At 45.5% G+C, this 18,707-nt stretch overlaps 1 protein-coding gene and 1 long non-coding RNA gene across 13 annotated transcripts in view; one reads left to right on the forward strand and one right to left on the reverse strand.

The window, feature by feature from the left end:
- LOC126649948 (uncharacterized) overlaps positions 1–18,707 on the forward strand; it is a 32,800-nt gene that overhangs the window by 2,413 nt on the left and 11,680 nt on the right. The window contains exons 2-3 of one of the 10 annotated variants that reach the window (XR_007631201.1): positions 7,926–15,602; positions 17,155–17,226. This is a non-coding gene — a long non-coding RNA (uncharacterized LOC126649948). Of the gene's footprint in view, positions 1–7,569; positions 7,831–7,925; positions 17,227–18,707 lie in introns of those variants that run through there. The other 9 variants (XR_007631205.1, XR_007631202.1, XR_007631203.1 and 6 more) reach the window with 9 other exon arrangements.
- Positions 1,906–11,415, reverse strand: LOC126649946 (ficolin-2-like). Of its 3 annotated transcripts, XM_050334342.1 has the most exons (10): positions 11,289–11,415; positions 10,348–10,461; positions 9,780–9,833; positions 8,697–8,732; positions 7,989–8,024; positions 6,074–6,201; positions 5,538–5,667; positions 4,843–4,977; positions 3,612–3,863; positions 1,906–3,171 (listed from the first exon to the last, which is right to left on the reverse strand). In XM_050334342.1, the coding sequence occupies exons 1-9, from the start codon at positions 11,365–11,367 to the stop codon at positions 3,616–3,618; spliced, it is 960 nt and encodes a 319-aa protein (XP_050190299.1). In that variant the 5' UTR covers positions 11,368–11,415; the 3' UTR covers positions 1,906–3,171; positions 3,612–3,615. The 3 variants fall into 3 exon arrangements, with proteins under 3 accessions (XP_050190299.1, XP_050190298.1, XP_050190300.1); XM_050334341.1 differs by having other exon boundaries at positions 1,906–3,863; XM_050334343.1 differs by lacking the exon at positions 4,843–4,977 and having other exon boundaries at positions 1,906–3,863.

An 18,707-nucleotide genomic window follows, 5' to 3' on the forward strand; every position in this document is an offset into this window, starting at 1 on the left:
TTGGTTGGCCCATTGCTCTGCAGGTGCTGAGGACATGGACCTGGCCAGACTGTGTCGCATGGGCCATGCATTCCCACATCCTCCATTGTGTCTTTTGTTTGCTTTTATAAATGCCATTTGGAAATGAAGTCTAGTGGTTCTTTTCTGCATCAGCCCTAGCTGCTGTATTTAATCATCATGGGGTTGCTCTCTGGTGCTGCCATGTTTCCAGCCACAGGCACCAACGACAACTAAATGAGCAGTTTCGGGCTCTGTCAGCACAGGTAGCACAACAAATCTTTAATTAGACATATCTTACAGATTATTACGTATGAGATTGGTATTTTGAGTTCACTGTCTCCATGTGCCTGTGGTTTGTGAGAGGCTCAGCTGGTGTGTTAAATCACCCCTTCAGTGGGGTTGGGTGGGCACAAGGTAACAGCAGCACAACAAATGTAGTGCACAGGGTGTTGAATTCATCTTTTCCGCCCCAAGGACCAAACCACAGTGAAATTATTTCCCTTTCCCAGACACAACTTGATTTTATGCTGCCCTCTCACAGGGACACCTCTGAAAACTGGAGGAAGCTGTTCACCACTGGGTCTGCTGCATCCAAACACAAATCATGACAGGTTAATCATCGGTGTTAGTTAGGAAGACTGTTCATTTGAAAGTCCAATTTCTTGACATCAATCAGCTTTCAGATTTTTGAAATCTCTGGGCACTTACATGTGGCTGTATTCCTCCCTGGAAAGAGCTTCCATGCAGCCCTTGTCCTGCATTAATCTCATGGGTGGCTTAGACTGCTGAGTCTTCCCACATCCCCGGCGATGCATGAGGCTGCTGCTTGAGGCAGCCTCCGTCTTGCCAGGAGGCTGGACTGGGTGGGACCTGAGGACCAATTTGGCACTGATTTTGCTTTCAGATGGCGGTGCATCAACAAGCCATAAGAGATGCTTCCAGCCTCTCAGTGTGTGTCTGGCTCCATGATGTGGTAGAAACCAAGTCCTCTTCCCATACCCCATAACCTGTCTCAACCTGCTCCTAGTGACTCTCACAGAGTGAGTTGTCATTTGCAACAGGGGAAATGGAGAAAGCTTCACGGACATTGTAATTTCTGGGCTTCAGGGTTGGCCCTTTCTGGACCTACTAAAAAGCAGAAAAGGGGTTTCAAACACAGCATGCAAACTGTATCCCTGAGCTTTCTGAGACAGAGGAAAAGCTCTGAGATGATCAATGCCCAGAATCAGTCACAGAGTGACTGGGGCTATTCTGCTTTTCTTCTGGGGACCCTTGGCAAGAGGAAAGGAAGCAAGAAGGACTGGATGGTATCCTGAGAGTTGGGGGAACATTCCTTTAAGACATCTCAAGTCTGTTTCCTGCCTCTCCCCTCACTGGTCAGGTGTGAGAGGTCACGGAGCAGTCAGAATCCTTCTGTTGAGGAGAGGTGGGAGCTCTGTATGCACAAGTATCTGGGGAACTGGATTCTGAATTTAGTTCTTCCTGGCTGAAATTAGTGCAAGCCAACTCAGTGATGGCTGTAGGTGTCGTGCCTCATCCCTGGAATTGTTCAAGGCCAAGCTGCATGGAGCCCTGAACAATGTGATCTAGCGGACGACATCCCTGCCCATGGCAGGACAGGTGAAACTAGATGCTCTTTAAGGTCCCCTCCAACCCAGACCATTTTGTGATTCTATAACCCTCTCCCCCACATGCCTGCATAAGCACAGAGAGCATTCCTGTGCATCAGTGTGGCTGGGACTCATGCTGGAGGGGCTGCAGTGCCAGCCCCTGCCTTATTATGCCAGCTTAAGGGACTTGTTCTTTAGCCCCTGCTGGCAACTAAGCCCCACACAGCAGCTCACTCACTCCCCAACAAGTGGGATCAGGGAGAGAATCAGAAGAGAAGAAGTTAGATAACAGGGGTAGAAATAAAGACAGTTTAATAGGGAAAGCAAAAACTGCACACATGAACAAAGCAAAGCAGAGCAAAACAAGGAATTACGCTGTCCACGGGCAGACAGGTGTTCAGCCATCTCGGGGAGAACAGGGCCCCATCACGTGTAATGGCTATTCAGGAAGACAAACACCATCAGTCCGTATGTCCCACCTTTCCTCCTTATTCTCCCCCACTTTATATACTGAGCATGATGTCATATGGTATGGAATATCCCTTTGGTTAGCTGTCCCAGCTGCGTCGTCTTCCAAATTCCTTGTCACAAGAAGAAAAGGCCTTGGCTTTGTGTAAAGCCCTACTCAGCAATAACATCAACGTCTCTGTATTATCGTTATTGTCTTCAGCACAAATCTGAAACATAGTCCCATACTTCTGCTGTGAAGAATATGAATTCTACCCCAGCCAAAACCAGCATAGGGACTCAGGATAATTTCACTCTGCAGCAAGATCCAAACCACCTCACCTAGCACTGCTAATGACTTGTCATACCTGAATATTTCCTCTATGGAGTCATATTGTGCTACAGCAATATCAGCTAGATGGGCTTGGGTAAACTGCTCTTGGTGTTCTCTTAATCCCCCCACAGATATCAATATCCTTCAAAAACAAAATTTAAATGTTTATGGTTTCTATGTAGTTAAAAAAGAAGCTAGAGGAGAGCAAACAAAGGGGATTTAGCATTTTAGCTATGTTGAAGCCCAGGCTGTCACACCTGCTTGTACCTCTCTGCAGAGGAGTCTGTGGTTCACTAGAGCTGTTGTGCATCATCCTGGGCCTCTCTGAGAAGCTACTGCATCAGCATCAGGAGCTGATGAGTAAGATACAACTGGATGCTGTGGGACCTTGCTCCTGCTGAGGGTATGCCAATCAGACTGGGAGAAGGAGAAAACCAAAATGAAGCTCCTGGGTGATAGAGAAGTGGTGAAATGGAAAACAGTGGTACCTGCTGTAGTGTCTTGGTACCACACAGACTTTTGCATACAGTTCTTGGTCCGCAGGGGCAAATGAGATCAAGAAATGTGCCCTGGCAGAGTGGCTGAAACTGGCTGTGGGGCCAGCTGCAGCTGTGTCATGGTGGGAAATGCTGAGAAACTCTGCTGTGGTTCCAGGAGCTGGGGTCCCACCTGAGGCCTTGGATGATTTGGGAAGGGAATGAGGGAAGGGGTGATGCTGACAGGCCTGTGCTGGAAGCTCAGTCCTTTCCATGCTTTTCTATGCCATGGCTCCATCACAGCCTGCAAGGAGAGGTGACAGGTGAGGAATTCAGTGCCATTCAGATGACTCTTGGGTCCAACAGAAAGACTCTACAAGAATATTGGAGGCTTCATATACATGGATTAGACTGAAAATTACCAGTAATTACATTTAGGGTAATAATATCAGAAAGCTTTATTCAGATGCGGTGACCTCACCTATCACTTGTTCTTTAAATCAAGGTAAAGCACTTTTCAGAAAAAGACACTTGGGCTCAGCATCATTAGGGCTGCTGGAGGAAGTCGGGAGAGTCTGGTGCTTAAGGGACCTCAAACCAGTACTGATCTCTTCTGGCCTCAAAGCCTGTTCTACATAGAAGGCACAACCTGTAATATCCTTCTTGGTCTATTTTTGTCCTCAAACAAAAAGTTTTCTGTCTTCTCTTGGCTGGTGAGGGGCACCTCTTGGCACCTCATCTTACCATATTAGACTGGCCTGAATTTCATTTCTGTTCGCTTGTAAGAGTAGTGGTATTCTTTGCCTGTCTTCCAGTTGATACCATCAGCGTAGCTCCCATGCACACCCATCCAGTACATCCCATTCAGGTTTGAGTAATGACAGTCATTGTACCACCACGCTCCCTTGTATTCTGTGGCACAGTTAAAGGAGCTCATGTCATTGTCCTGATCTGTTGTTGAAAATGGCATGTCCCTGTGGTATGATAAAGAGTCTCCTGCAGAGAGCACAGGTTCACAGTTACTGCAGTAAGGATCACAAACAGGACCTTGATGTGCCTGTGCACCCTTGCTGGGCACCCGTGGCCCTTGCTGGGTGCAAGGCAGATTTTATATATCCCGCCGTAATGTTGCCCCAGTTGCCCAGGTTTCTTCCTTGGTCCTGGACAAAAGAAGAATCCTGAGCTCTGCTAAAACACACAGACAACTTAGCTATGCCTGTTAATCAAATGGGTCAGATTCTCCTCGCAGATACACGGGTGTCACTTCTCTTGCACTGCTCAGGTTCTCTGCAGACACACTGGTGTCTCAAATACTAGACAGAATTGCAGTGTACAAAGCCACATAAACGCAGTGCACTGCTTTCTTAGGTGTTGATTCACTCATTCTTTTATGAGGGATATTGAATTTTGCAGGAAATTTGTTTGCTGTGAATGTGAGCAGGGTGAAATGTGGGCACCCAGTGGGGACAGGCAGCCCTGGCCTCACTCCACAGTGCCAGGATCAGGACCTTGACCCCCAGCACAGCACCTGTGATTTTTAAAGAAAAGCAAAATGTCAGGTATTAAGAGAATGCGGTGCTGATGCTGCAAGGGCTGAACAGCACCCCAGCCCTGGAAGTGCCAGACTTCATGGTCAAATATTTCCTGCCAAAGTAATCAAAAGCAGAACTTGGCCTGGTTGCTCCAGAGCTGTTGGGAAGGTCAGTTGGGTTGGGTGCTGCTCAGGACCAGGCTCCACATTTTCTGTTAAAACGTGTGGCTGGGCTTGTAGGTAATGCTCTGGGTCACACTTCTGTGATGGGTGTCTCTCTCCTTCCCTGCACCTAGAGGTCATGCACCTAGAGGTACCATGGCCAGTTTTAAAAAATTGTTATAAAATGTAGCTGATACAAGGAGTTTGCATGATACAGCTCTACATTATAGATGCTGAGCACTTCTGAAATGCTCTAGTAAAAGTGAGCTGCCTCAAACTTACCAGCATTTCCACCAAGGAAGTCCCCTAGAACCAGTCTGTATTTCTCAGACTCTCCCAAAACTCTGAATGAAGCATACTTGGCAAAATAGTAGTTGTTCTCAAAGTCTCTCAGGTCAATGCGGAGTTCACAGGGTCCTAGAAGAATAGGTTGACAGCAGTGGCGCAGAGCTTATGGTGGATACGTCCCTGGGTGTCAGGGAGGGGTTTTAAGGAGCCCTGAGCTATCTTGAGAGAAACTTTCTCTACGTGAGAAATTATGTTTTATTTAATATTCCCACAGAGGATATTAATATCCTCTACCTTTGATGGTTTTCTTGGGAAGCACCTTCTCTGATGTGATGGTGGGTGGTCACGAGCACTGAAAGCTACATGCTCAGGACTCCTGCACACAGCTCTGACTTCAAGCCTTTGTGTGGACAAGATGATGCCAACATAACCAGTTGAGTAGGAAAATGTTTCGGCCTGTCTCCGGGATAGACCATGCAGCCAGCTCATTCTCTTTCTTGAATTCTTTGTTGTTTTTTTTTAAGATTACAATTTCCTCCATGTAATTGGCTGCAAGAACCTACATCCTGTTGGGGATTAACAGTAGGGGGCATCAAATGGATACAAGAAGCTCAGAGGTCTTTAATGATCCAATGTGGTACAGGCATTGGACTCTCATGGCCCCATCCCGGGACAGAGGCAAACCTTACCCAGCGAGGTGAGGAAGTGGATGTTGTCATTCCCCATCCAGAACTCTGTCAGCTGGTTGCCAAAGCCGCGTTTGTATGAATCCCAATCTCGTAAGAATTTCACTGACCCGTCCCAGCGCCTCTGGAAAACCTAGAGGAAAGGAGACCCTGAGCCAAACCAGCCCATCCCTCGCCCAAAGCATCCACAGCACCTGAGGTACACAGCCCCCTGCATCAGGACACTCTTGTAGGTCTCTGGGGAGCAAACCTCAAAGGAGTCCCTCAATAGAGGATGTCCTCCATCTGCCCTTGGAAATGAGGATGGAATGATTTGCTGATTTAAGCAGCGAGTGGCTCTTGATCTGCTCCCAGAGACAACTCCTGAGAGATTCTCCTTCATCCACACAGGGATTCACACTGGCTTGCTAATGTGAACTTCAGCTGTCTGCTCAAGTCTGTGTTTTCCTCCCTTTTGTTTCTATTTTGGAGCCACCCTTTGCAGCCTTAACAAAAATCACTTTAGGAACATACAAACCTCCCTCTCTCATCCTACTCACAATCCATCCCCCACCATCTGTGTCCATGTCGCAGAAGACAGCTGTGGCATTGCAGCCTTGGGGGTAGATGGTGTACCAGCCGCTCAAGATCTTCCCTTTGCCCAACAGCTCTTGGCAATTCTTGGGTTCTGTGCAAATCAGAGAAAGAGATCACGTGGAAGGAATTATAATGTGCTCACTGCATCCAGGGAGCACACCAGCCTTGAGGCTTGGAGCCCTTCAGCACCCAGCTAGCTTGTAGCACTGCAGGACCCTGGCATGCGGCTGCTGGGAAATAACCCCTGCCATGGTTTCTGAGTCCATATATTGCAGGGGAGATGGGCACCTTCTAAGAGATGGTCTAAGGTGCTCAGATTCCTCTCATTCACACTGACTCTCTTGGGGGTCTGGGTGATGGAGCTGCTCTGAGAAGGACACAGAGGGTGTGTGTGGAGTTGGCAGAAAAGGAATAGTCATACAGAGAAACAGCATGCAGCTGTGAACAGTGTTCAGGTCATCCTCTGTGGACTGAATCATAGCATCACAGACTGTTTAGGATTGGAAGGAACTTAAATTTCGTTCCACCCCTATGCCATGGCCAGGGACACCTTCCACTAACAAGATTGTTCCAAACTCAATCCGGTCTGGCCTTGAACACTTCCATGGAGGGGGCAGCCACTGCTTCTTTTGGCAACCTGTGCCACTGCCTCACCACCCTACTCAAATTGTTCTGAGTAAAGAATTTCCTCTCATACCTAATCTGAATCCTCTTTTTATTTTAAATAATTCCCCCTTGTCTTCTCAATGCTCATGTAAAAAAATCACTCTCCAGCATTTTTATAAACACCTTTTAAGTACTGAAGGGCCACACTGAGGTTTCCCCAAGACAGACAACACTTTTGAATATATATTTTATATATATATATAGATGTACATATTATGCATAATTTTTTTCCTTCCCAAAACCATACCTGCAAACAGAAGCTCAGATTCACATGTGACTGGAATGGTCCCTATCAGACATCCCAGCCTATACCTGCATCTGTGTCTGTCTTAGGGAAAGTTTTGGGAGATGATCTCAGATGGTGGTGCTGGTGGTGCAGATGTCCCAATGTGCAATGTCCCCATGTGGTGCACGGGTGCACAGCTGTACCGGGCGGTCTTGTGGGCGTGGATGTCCATCCTAATGGAGATATGGTCCTGGACTTGGCCTTTTCCTTATTAGTCAAATGTTTTACATGCCCAGTAAACATAAAAGGGCAGAGGAGTGGCTGGGGTAGCAGCGGGCAGTTCAGTGGCATCCCAGTCCCTCAGGTGTTACAGCAGCTCTGATCTGCCTGAGGCCCTGCATGTGACTGTGGCCATGCAACATCCAGTTGTAGCCAGAGCAGGCTGTAGCTCTGGCTTTAGCTCATGGAGTCAGATGGGTTAACTGAAGCTTTTTTGTTTTCTTTCTCCCTTTTTTTTTCCCCATCTTTTTTCCAGTGATTAGGTTAATCTGATCACTACCACATATGTGAACTCTGCATCTACGGAAGCTTCCCACTCAAGCAAGTGGAGGGGCGTAACTGCCTTTTAAGTAGCTGCATGTCCATACAGCTCTTTCTAATGATTTCGTCTTGGAAACCCGGACACTGAAGCTCCAAAAAACTCAGATAGACCTCCACCAGGTCTATCTCTCCCACACAGAGAACAGGAGACCCGAATAGTGCTCAGAGAACATGACTTTCTTGGCCTGACTGGAGTACAGAATAGACCCACAGAAGCTGCATGTACCTGTGAGAATCAAACTGGTTAACTGTGATATTTCCTTACTCTGTCCTTTAATGTCACTCTGAATTTTTTCTTATTCCTGTCCTGACTTCTGTTGCAGGTAGTCCACCAACATGAACTCTTCAAAGCTGACAGTGGCATGAAGACCTAGAATGAGACTCACCCCATATTTCTGGAAATCCAGGCTCTCCTTTTGTTCCTGTTGGACAAACAACTTCATCAATTTTTCTTCAGCTTCCACAGTCAGCACTCCCCTTCCCCCAGCAACTGGCATCATTGCCAAGACAAATCTAGCTGAACTGGAGAGCTGTGATACTACAGGAAGCGCTTGGCTCCTCTGTGCTAAACAGATGAAAGGCATGGAGAAACCAGGCAGGAGGAGTAACTAAATATAAGCTCTGCCCTGGCTACTCCCAGGCCCACCAGAGGAGACCCACCAGCCCATCTGCACAGACCCTGGAGAGCACGGGGGGGGTCATATGGGAACCCAAGTCATAGACCCCTGTAACTACAGCAAAGACACCCAGCACCCTGAGAGAGTGGGAGCAGCTCTGCAGGCTGCCCAGAAGGTTCATGGGGTGGCTGCTGGGTGACGCACAAGCTGATGGTGCCAGACAGCAACACCAGGTTCTGGAGCGGAGGGCAGCACCTGTTGCTGAAGAGCTGGTTTGGGAAGAGTTCTCCCCACAGCACCTGGGCCAGGGCTGAACCTATGATGGGGCACAACTCTCACCAAAGAACTCCATCCAATTCCTAGTGGGGTACTTCCATTTCTCTATAATTGCTCTGTTCTGGCGTGTTGTTGCAGAACAGTACAGGTGGAAGTCTAACAAAGTAGCTCACATGCTGAATTCAGCACAGCGTGATTTACCTTTCAGTCCTGGCAAACCAGGCTCTCCAGCTGCTCCTGCAAAACACAAGAGGAAAATGCTCATCACATATGAATTACTGTGGCTTCCAAGGTGGCTGCCCCAGGCCCTCAATATGTCCCAAATGTACAAGAGAGCCTGTCAAGAGGTGCAAAGGTACGGTGCTGAACTGAGTGTCCCAGGTGGTGCTGCCATGTTCTCTTGAACAACTATCTCTCGGATACAGCAGGAAGATCCAGATACAGGGAAGAGAGAACTGCCATGCCACCTCCTGTTTAGAGTCAGGCACGTGTGAGATTTTGTGCAACAGCTGCTTTTTCAGTGGGTTTGTCCATCTCCTACTGAAGTTTCAGCTCAAGTCTGTGGTGCTTTTGGCCAAGGTGTTTTCCCTGCTTGTCAGCGCTCAGTTCCTGGGTGCTACCTTGTACTGGGAACTCCTTTCTTTAGAATAGTTACATTTCCAACATTTTGCAGCACACAGGCCCTGCTGAAGATCCTAAGTACAAGCTGGGTGATGAAAGCCAGTTTCTCAACAGACATGTTCCTCTTTTCAGGGCCTCATCCTATTACAAAGAAAACCTCACCATGTGTCAGATGTTTCTTGGTGTTTTGATTCTGTCCTTCTAATCAAGTGGGCATTGTGCACGGAGTCCAAGCCTGGAGACTGTTGGAAGCACTGAGCAACGTGCCTCTGCTTCAGGCCTCTGAGATGAAGCTCTGCAGTGAGTTTCAAAGTTCCTCAGAGCTGCAGGATATTTGGGCAGGTTTGTTTTGTGGCAGAGGAAGGTCAGGGTAGGAGTGGGGAATAGGGAGAGGTCTGATTTTAGGGTGCTGTTAAGGATCAGTGGGAAGTTTGAGAAGAGTAGTTATCTTCCTCTGTGCTGCGGTCCCACTCAAGGACACTGTTTCTAAAGCTCACTCCATGCAATAGCCATACCCCAAAATCAGGCTTTGACTATGCTACTTCAGGGCTGTTTCCTGGACTATGGCCAACCCTGCAGTTCATTTCTGTAGACCCAGTCTCCCAATACTTGTCCTGAACTTGGGGAGATTTATGGATTAGAACTGAATATGTTATGCATTACCTTTTGCACCAGGTGGTCCTGCTTTCCCAGGGAATCCCTGTTTTCCCATTTCTCCTGTAAAGAAAGACTCATTTTTTTATGTGCACGTTGCAAGCTGACCAGAGGGGAGAGGTCACAAAATCCGGGATAGCTGGGCCTTTGCTTTCACAGAAGAAAGGGACCTGGGTTTTGTTAATTACATTCAGTCTTGCAATGTAGTTTACTCTTTTTCCTTACTCCTTTTCTTCTGTTGAAGCCTCATTACACTTACACTGTCAGTTTAAGTCCTAATCTGCAGAAAATAAATGGGTTATTTTGCTGCAGAGAAACAAATGAATTATGACATTTCACACCCTAGCATGTCTTTTAACTTTCAGACTTGTGACAGGACTCAGGGAAGAAAGAGGTGACTCCATGTGTATCAGAACATGTCTAGTTGGGGGTGTTTTCCACTCCTATTTGATTCTCCAGTTGCTAACAGCGGCCAGTGCCAAGGCTGCCACTGCTGAAGCCTCATCTTGCTTCCCTTAACCAAAGCAAAAAAGCTGTCTCGTATCACAGTTCTCATCCTTGGCTTTAGGGGTCTCACCTTTTTTTCCTGGGAGACCTGGTTCTCCTTTTGGGCCAGAGACACCTGGGATACCTGGGCATCCTTGGAGAATGGCGAGTCGGTCAGCATCACCCAGTCCCACTATTCTCACCTCTGAGGAAAGGAAGAAAGTGTTTGTGGAGATTATTAGGGTTCTGAAATATTTTGGAGAGGAAAGCAAACCCTCTGAAGTTGAAGAAAAACTTGATCAAAAGCAATGAGTGTGGAAATTTGAAGGTGTTGTGTGAATTGACAGCTGTTGTATGAATGGCATTGAGGATCTCACATTTTAGGGGAGCCAGACTCTGAATCTGTCCTGCCTCAGGAGAGTTCAGTAGGAGAGGAGGCTGATATATATGAAATATATATGACATTGCATGACAAATACACTGCAGCTTAATAAAACAAAAGCTGAGAGGTACACCAGTGGAGTATTAACAGTGGAGTAAGTGACACTGATGGATCTGTGGGCAGTAAGTGTTCTCTTAAATTTCCTGATGGCAGGTCAGTTTGAAATTGTCCCTATGGCCTTCATGAGGAATACAGACAGAACACTGCACTGTGTAGCATCCCCAGGCTTCCAGGGTGCCTGGCACCCAGCAGGCATCCACTAATCCTCTGTATTGTTCTGCATCCTTTGGTAACTGTGCCAAGGTACCACCAACAAAAACCTTAACCAGGATGGAAAATCTCAATGGGAACAGCCTGTTCCTAGAGATCCCGCTGGTGACTGGGGAAGGATGTTGCATTTTTAATTGGAATTTGCTTTGTTAAGTGGCTTCTCAGACTTCAGCATCCCCCTTGCACTCCCACCACTTGCAGCTGAATTTAAAAAAGCTTAGAAGGAACAAAATTATATGCCCCCCCAGCTCCTGCTCTTATGGGGAGAGATGAAACAGGCTGTCTCAGTGGGATGGCAGTAAGATTTGTGCTCCACTCACCTGAGCAGGTGTCCTCAGCATCACAAATAGTTGCTGTCAGGCTGAGCAGTACCAGGAGAGTTGGGGCTGCCTTTCCCATGGCCAGCACTGCTCTCTGCTTTCTGCACAGCTTCTCTCAGCCACCTCACAGGCGCTGTGGTCAACACTGACCTATCCAAGCCTTTTATATCTAACAAACAGCCCCAGTGTAAGCTCCGCCTCTGCACTTGGCTGCTGGGGCCTGGCTAGGTCTCAAGCTGTTTCCCAGATAAGCCATTTTCCACAAGTCTGATTGGAAAGTTCTAGCCTGGCTGCCCCAGCTGCCTCACCTCTGTCCTCTGAAAAGTCTGTATGCCTTTCCCTTCTCATATTGTGTTTCTAGAGAAAACGAAAGAGCAAAAATGTGTTTAGCTAAGTGTAGATATCTCCCCTCATCCTACCTGCTACTCGCCCTTTGTGAAGAGCAGAACTTACTGTGTAGATGGGGAAAATGAGGCACTGGGAGTCAAAAGCCCAAGGTCAGCTGAGGCCAGGGGCAGAAAGAAGTACACACGGCCTCACACTGCAGCACTCTGCCTACCCACCGGTGCAGCGCCACTTCCCAACCCTTCAAAGAGAGACTTCTGTTTACACATGATCCATGACTGTCATGGAGTTCAAACTCTGTGCATCCAGGCAAGGATAGGTAGGCAGAGCACATTTGATTTTTTCCACCACCTCTCTATTCCATTAGCAAGCAGAATTTCTTGTTTTCTTTCCTGTTACTGTGCTCTACTAATTTGTGGCAGTGTTACTAGAAGTCCAATATGCTGTGTATGCAGTTCCTGGGATGAAATTAGATCATCATCTTTCTTCCTTCAGAAGAAAGCCTTCCAGAAGGAAAGGGAAAATGGATTAGCAGGCGCTAGGGAGAGAGAGATCTGTGCAGAGCAGCTTTAGGGTGACTGGGAATGTGTACACCTCTCTTCTCATCTGTACAGCCTGTGTTGCCCATCTGGGATGAACTGGAGTCTGCACCATGGGGCAGGTGGAGGAGAAGCAGAGCCAGCCCCTAGCATTGACAAGCCTTTTCATGCCCAGTGCCTCTGCTCTGTGTATGGAAACAGCTGCAATACCTTGTTCCAGCTATCTAGAGGAAAAAGCTGCTGGCTTTAGCTGTTCCCCTTGGTAAATCATTCCAAAAAAGCGAAGACCTTGCAGATTGTTACAGTCTCTCAAGGGCTTGAGGCTAAATCTGTCCTGATTAATAAATTAAAGAAAAACCCACGTAAAAGCGGGTTTGCCCAGCTTTACCCAGTTGTTCCATCAGCGGGATCCAGCTGTGAGTTGGGCTGAGATGTGTGTTATGGAGACAGCTGTGATACATCTGCTCAGCACTGATGCATTCCCTTAAGTGTTACCAGCTGGGTCCATCCAGCCTGTGGAACACTGTTGTCTACCCACTGTTATCTCAGAGAGCAGCACTGTCCTTGTCAATGCAGCTCATTTTACCTGGAAGCTGAGGGGAAACTGCCAGTGAACAAGCTTAGTCCAAAGTAGGTCAGGCTCCCGAGGGTAGATTTTGAAATTGACCCAGTGATCAATATGCCTTAATTGCTTTTTCTCATCCCAGCACCCAGTGAAGATTGCAGAGGGTTGATCATTTACACCATCAGAAATTCTTTTGTATATTTACAATATTATATTTTCCTTGAGCCCTGGGAAATGCCCCTTGTGAGTCTTGAAATTCGAGGGTCACTTGGGGATGAGAAAAGAATTCTAAGCACACTGGGTGAATGGGAAGCACCTCTGAACATTGTGACCAGTCACTTCACCTCCACAGACATAAATGCTGAGTGAAATTCCCAGAATTGAACTCATGTACAAATCCGTAAGAAATCAGCTTAGGAAATCAGAAGGCATAAAAATCTTCAAAAAGTTCATGTTGGGAACATCATAACCATGTTTAACAGGGGATTTAGCACTGATTAATGCAAAATTGTAGGTGGAATCCTGGATTCTAATGGCATCCTGTGTCTCCACTGCCGCCAGATTGCTGGAGTTTTGCAGGGAGGATAGGTAGACAGCAAAAGCTGTAAGTGCAAAAAACAGCAAGTCATAAAGCTGCAAGAAGGGCAGATGATGGGCACTGGGAGCTGGGAGGTAAACTCTGACAAAGCTCACTTTAAGGAACGTGAAATAAGAGTTTGCATGAGATTTGGCAACATTAGGGGTCCCACACTTGTTCTGGATGTCACGAAGTTTCTGTTGTAGCTTGCTGCATGCGAGTCGAAAGGCTGCTTTTCTTATAAAACAAGATGGCTGAGCAAGGTGGGCTTGGTGAGCAGTTCTCTTCTTACTCAAAAATTCCTGGATCTCATGATTGTTTTCATCAAACCAGTCCTTGTTTTTCTTGAAGGAGAACCCTAAGGATTCTTCAGAGGACTGCAGAATGCTATTTTTAATAAGTTGCCAAAGCACTTCAGGAGAGGGATCTGTGGAATGAACTTCGAGCCTGGATTGAAGATTTGCCTGGAAACTGTCCCTCACTGTAGCTGTTTGAAGACTGTTAACTTGAAGTCTCCTTCTAGGAATGCCACCCTTTTTAGGCTTGAACTTAAGGTGGAGGTTAAGTTTACAGCGCACAAGGCGATGATCCGTTTGACATTCTGCACTAGGCATCACGCGGGTGTGACGAACATCGCGGATATCTCTCTGTCGGACCAAGATGTGCCAGTGCTTGGACCTAGGATGCATCCAGGTTGTCTTCAGACTATCTTTCTTCTGAAAGACAGTGTTGGTGATGGTAAGCTGCTGCTCAACACAAAACTCTAGCAGAAGGCGACCATTATCATTGCAGTTCCCAACACCATGCTTGCCTAGTAGTTCTTTCCAGGCTTCAGAGTTCTTTCCTACTCTGGCGTTGAAATCATCAAGGATAATGATCTTATCATCTGCAGGAACCTTTTGGATAAGGTGGCACAGGTCGGTGTAGAATTTATCTTTTTCAGCAGCGTAAGCTTGGAGGGTTGGGGCATTTATACTGAAGAGAACAGCATGTTGCTTGTTCTGTAGTGGGAGAGATAGGGAGATAATGTAATCAGAATGACCAATCGGCAGATTTTCAAGTTTAGAGGCAATAGAGTTTTTGGTCATGAAGCCAACTCCTGAGAGATGCCTTTCAGATTGGGTTTACCTGACCAGTAGAGTGTATAACCAGCACCATGTTCTCTAAGACTGCCTTCCTCATGGAGACCAACTTCACTGAGAGCAGCAATGTCGATGTTGAGTCGTGACAGTTCATGGGCAATTACAGCGGAGCGACGCTCAGGACATCCACTATCTGCAGTATCAGGCATGGTTCTGACGTTCCAGCATGTAAGTGTAGCAGTTATTAATATAATAAATAATAAGTCCCATAGGGACCATAGCGACACCAACGTGGTGTGTAACAAGAGTAACGTTTATTCAAGGAGCCACAGCTTATATAGCAGTTTCAAATGCTGCCACGTCACACAGGTAACTTCCTAAGGCCAACCCCATGCAAGCATTCAACAGAGCATGTGTGACAGAGTACTTAGAACTACAACTCCCAGGATACTTTGCAGCACCTGGTGTAACCAGACCCCATATGCAAGTGTTAATTTGAGTACACCTTTGAAGGCAGGTGTCTGCCTTTTAATCTTTATTTGACTTCATCAGAAGATACCCGTTGGCAACAGTTAACCAACCAGGTGAAGGATGGAGATGAGCTTTGGTTAGACCACCTTTCCTAGGCACTTCTCCGTGTGGAGCAAGCAGTGCTCTCCTTGAAAAAGGCTACTTGGTTATTCAGGATGCTGCCGAATGAGACTGTCACGTCCAGGGTCAGACTCAGGCGACCAATGTCCTGAACTGCCTGCATGCAGGGTTAGGACTGTGGCTTCCACTGCACCTTTATCACCTGCTGTTTTGTCCCTCACCTGTCGCTACAGGGCTTTGCAAGTGTGGGTGTTATTGGTAAAAAGACCAAAATTATATTTTGGTAAAATATAAAAGAAATTTATTGAAGGCAAGTAAGCAAAACAGCGCGCTGGGTGACTGGAGGACACTTTCGTTCCATCAGCGGTCTGCAACGTGACAGACCAACGGTCCATCTTTTATACCCCACCCTTTTTCTCCACCCCTCGAGTCTCTTTCAGTTTCTTCGTTGGATTTCATTTAGCGGGCTTCCCCGATATTGGTCCTTATTTCGCGGGCTTTCCCGATATTGGTCTTTGTTTTTCGCGGGCTCCATCTTGTCGCCTGTTTTCAGCCAATGATCGGATTAGACCGTAGTCTTCAGAGGCTGTCTCTTGGAGATTTCCAGACGGGGGGGTAAGTCCTCTCCCTTTGGTTCTTGCTGCTTTTATTTTCTTGCCCTGTAGGTATGCTTAGAGCAACCATCTGTATAGTACTAAAACATACAAATTCATAATAATCATGTAGGTAATCACTTAACTACTACAACATTGTAGTTTCCTTGTGACTGCCCAGTCCATAACAAAAACAAAGTTCTTCTTATTGAACTCATGGTAATAGGTGCAATTAACCTTAATCGCTTAGCTCAATTTGATGAGCAAATTGTAACTTTTATCCTGGGTTACCTATTACAGTTCCCCCTTTCCTATTTCATCATAAATTTGTTCATCAAATTTCATTATTATTTCTTTTGTTGCATTTAGGTTAGGAGTTTGTCTTTCTTCAGGTACCATTCTATTCATATCCTCATATTGTTGGGACATAGTCATCAACTGCACTGTGTTAATTCAATTTTTGACAAAAGTCATGAATTTGTTTAAAATACATGGACCAAAAGTTAGTGTAATTATCAACATTGTTAGAGGACCTATTAAGGTAGAGACTAAGGTAGTTAACCAAGGAGATTGATTATACCATGATTCGAACCAGTTTTGTTGTGATTCTTTCTTTTTCTTTCTTTGGGCAATTCCATCTCATAATTTTGTCATGGACTCTCGGATAACTCCTGAATGGTTTGCATAAAAACAACACTCTTCTCCTAATGCTACACATAGTCCCCCTTGTTTTAGAAATATCAGATCCAGTCCCCTTCTGTTTTGTAATACCACCTCAGAGAGTGAGGTGAGTGATTGTTCTAGATATGTTATTGATTTTTCGATTCGATCTAAATCTTCATCTACTGCTGTCCTTAAGGCTATTAGTCCTTTTCTGTGTTGAACCAGGGAAGTGATTCCTGTCGCGGTTCCTGTTGCCCCCAGTCCCAGCAACATAGCTATAGTGAGGGTAATCGGTTCTCGTTTTTGTATTTTATGATGACCCGATTCCCATTGTTCAAACAGTGATTCCTCAGAATGATAAATCATTCAAGGTATTATCACAATTTGTATGCAAAATTCAGTACTTTCATTAAATTTTGGTAAAAACACACAGGGTGTTAAGCCCATTTTTGAACATATCCACCATTCTTCTTTATTTGGTATAGCCCATTGATATTTTCTTTTGTTTGGTTTTAATACTTCAAAACCACACAATTCATCTTTGTTTAGGGGAACATTTCCCATACATGTTCTATATCCTCTAATTTGTTGCATGGTAAGTCCCACTCTTTTCTGGTCCTATTTGCATTGTTTAGGATTATTTTCTTTATTTATGTTAAAAGTAACATTCAGTCTGATCCCTTCATAGAACGGCGGTTCATCGTCATAACACAGCCAGTAGGATTTAGTTATATTGGGTGTGGACTGATTGAGAGCACTATAGGATGCCTCTGCTAATCTTAAAAGCTCTCTTACTCCGGGAGAGAGTCTTATTTTTTCATAGGTTTTTGTAGTGGGTAGAAAAGGTTGTGATGACTTTTCTTCCCCTTTGTTTTTTCCTTTCTCCTTTTCGTTATTTACTACCTTGTTAGGTCCTATGGTCTGAGATGGTGGAGACATTGGTTGTTTTATTATCTTTATTTCACTTCCTATATCTGTCCCAGGTAAGTGCAATCGCACTCCCCATATTTTTCCTGTTATCCATTCTGGATCATCAGGACTTTTGATCTGAAATTGCAAATGTGAGCATTTTGACACCGGTGATCTGGATCCCATGATACCAATGCCTGAGGGAGGATGTGTACACCCTAGAGGAGCCCATTGGACTATAATGTATTTGTCATACATTTCAGGTTCCCAAGCAGTAGCTATAGTTTCACAGCCCCAGTAACCACAATAGTTATATCCTGGATAGTTGCAATATGACTTTCTTGGATTGTATTTGGGATACCAGTAAGAGGGTAAATGATTAATTGTTCTTGTCTCAAGAGGTCTGCCATAGACTATATTTGGTTTGTACACATATGATATGTGTTTTATTAAGTCACAATTAGTGATATTAAAAGTAGGAGTTCTGGCACTTATTGTCTCCTTGACTATTTGTTTGTCATCTAATCTGATTACAGCCCATCTATAGGGCTGGTTTAGAGTTTTTGTTTCGCGCGTTATAAGCGTCATGCTTATAATTAATAATAAAAATCTGTCCATTTCTGCAACCAACAACACAATTCCTTTCTCGTCTTAGAGGTAAAGGGTATTTGGCAAGTTGTCTCCACCGTTGTACCACTCTGCCTTCCTTCGTCTACTCCTTTGCAGGGAGCAACGAGGTATCAGTTCTTCTCGGCAGCAGTGGGATTCTTCAGGAGTCTTACCTAAACAATTGTCAGAGTTTCTCCTATCTCGATTTGAGGGAATATAATGTCTTTGTCAGCGACTCTATTTCCAAATATTAAGTTTTTTAATTATTCTTTGTAATTCCAAGTATATCTCTCTACTTGGTTGACCCAACCTCCAGGAAAGTCTAGAGCAACACTCCCTCAATACTGCCTCCCAGTTTGTCTCATAAATTTCCCAATTCACCGGCATTAGTAATTCCCATCCACAAAATATTTTACAGACCTCTGTCCGGTCTAATAATCTCTGTGGACACTCAAATGTACTGAATCTGCATCTCATGACAACAATGAGGTTGTCTATTGATTGAAGAACAATACCACTTTTGATTACATATCTCACATTTACAAATTACCCAGCTAAAATGTTCAGAGTCTGGGTGTTTAGCACATGGTATTCTGAAGGGGTTGGAAAATTCAGGCATTTCAGTCTCTAGTTCACAACAAAAGGGAAATGTGATTGGTGTTCCCACTATTTTGTACAATCCAGACCCTCCCGTCTGGTTAGGTATTCGTTCTTGTCTGTAGGATACGTAATGTATCCTTTGTAATGTCTGGTCAAGGGGTATTTGAAAAAATTTATACGGGTGTCATAGTTCTGATTTTAGCAAAGAATTTTTTCTTCCCCTTCCCCCTGCCGTGTGTGTGTGTGCTCTGTATATTGCCCATTAGGTGAACAAAAGAATCGGCCTGGCCCAGTAATAGCTGAGAGATTAGTCTCCTTGACAACGAAGGGGGAAGAGTTGAGGGGG

This window comes from Myiozetetes cayanensis, unplaced genomic scaffold, assembly GCF_022539395.1.
Source record: "Myiozetetes cayanensis isolate MyiCay16 unplaced genomic scaffold, myiCay2020 scf52, whole genome shotgun sequence".
Lineage (NCBI taxonomy): Eukaryota > Metazoa > Chordata > Aves > Passeriformes > Tyrannidae > Myiozetetes > Myiozetetes cayanensis.

Excerpts from the sequence above, each read along its gene's own strand:
- LOC126649946 (XM_050334342.1), bottom strand. The coding sequence starts at position 11,367 with ATGGGAAAGGCAGCCCCAACTCTCCTGGTACTGCTCAGCCTGACAGCA. Across the intron at positions 5,668-6,073 it reads CAGATGGTGGGGGATGGATT|GTTTTCCAGAGGCGCTGGGA; the intron begins GTGAGTAGGATG and ends CCTTTCCTCTAG. Across the intron at positions 3,864-4,842 it reads CTTCCTTGGTGGAAATGCTG|GAGACTCTTTATCATACCAC; the intron begins GTAAGTTTGAGG and ends TGCTCTCTGCAG.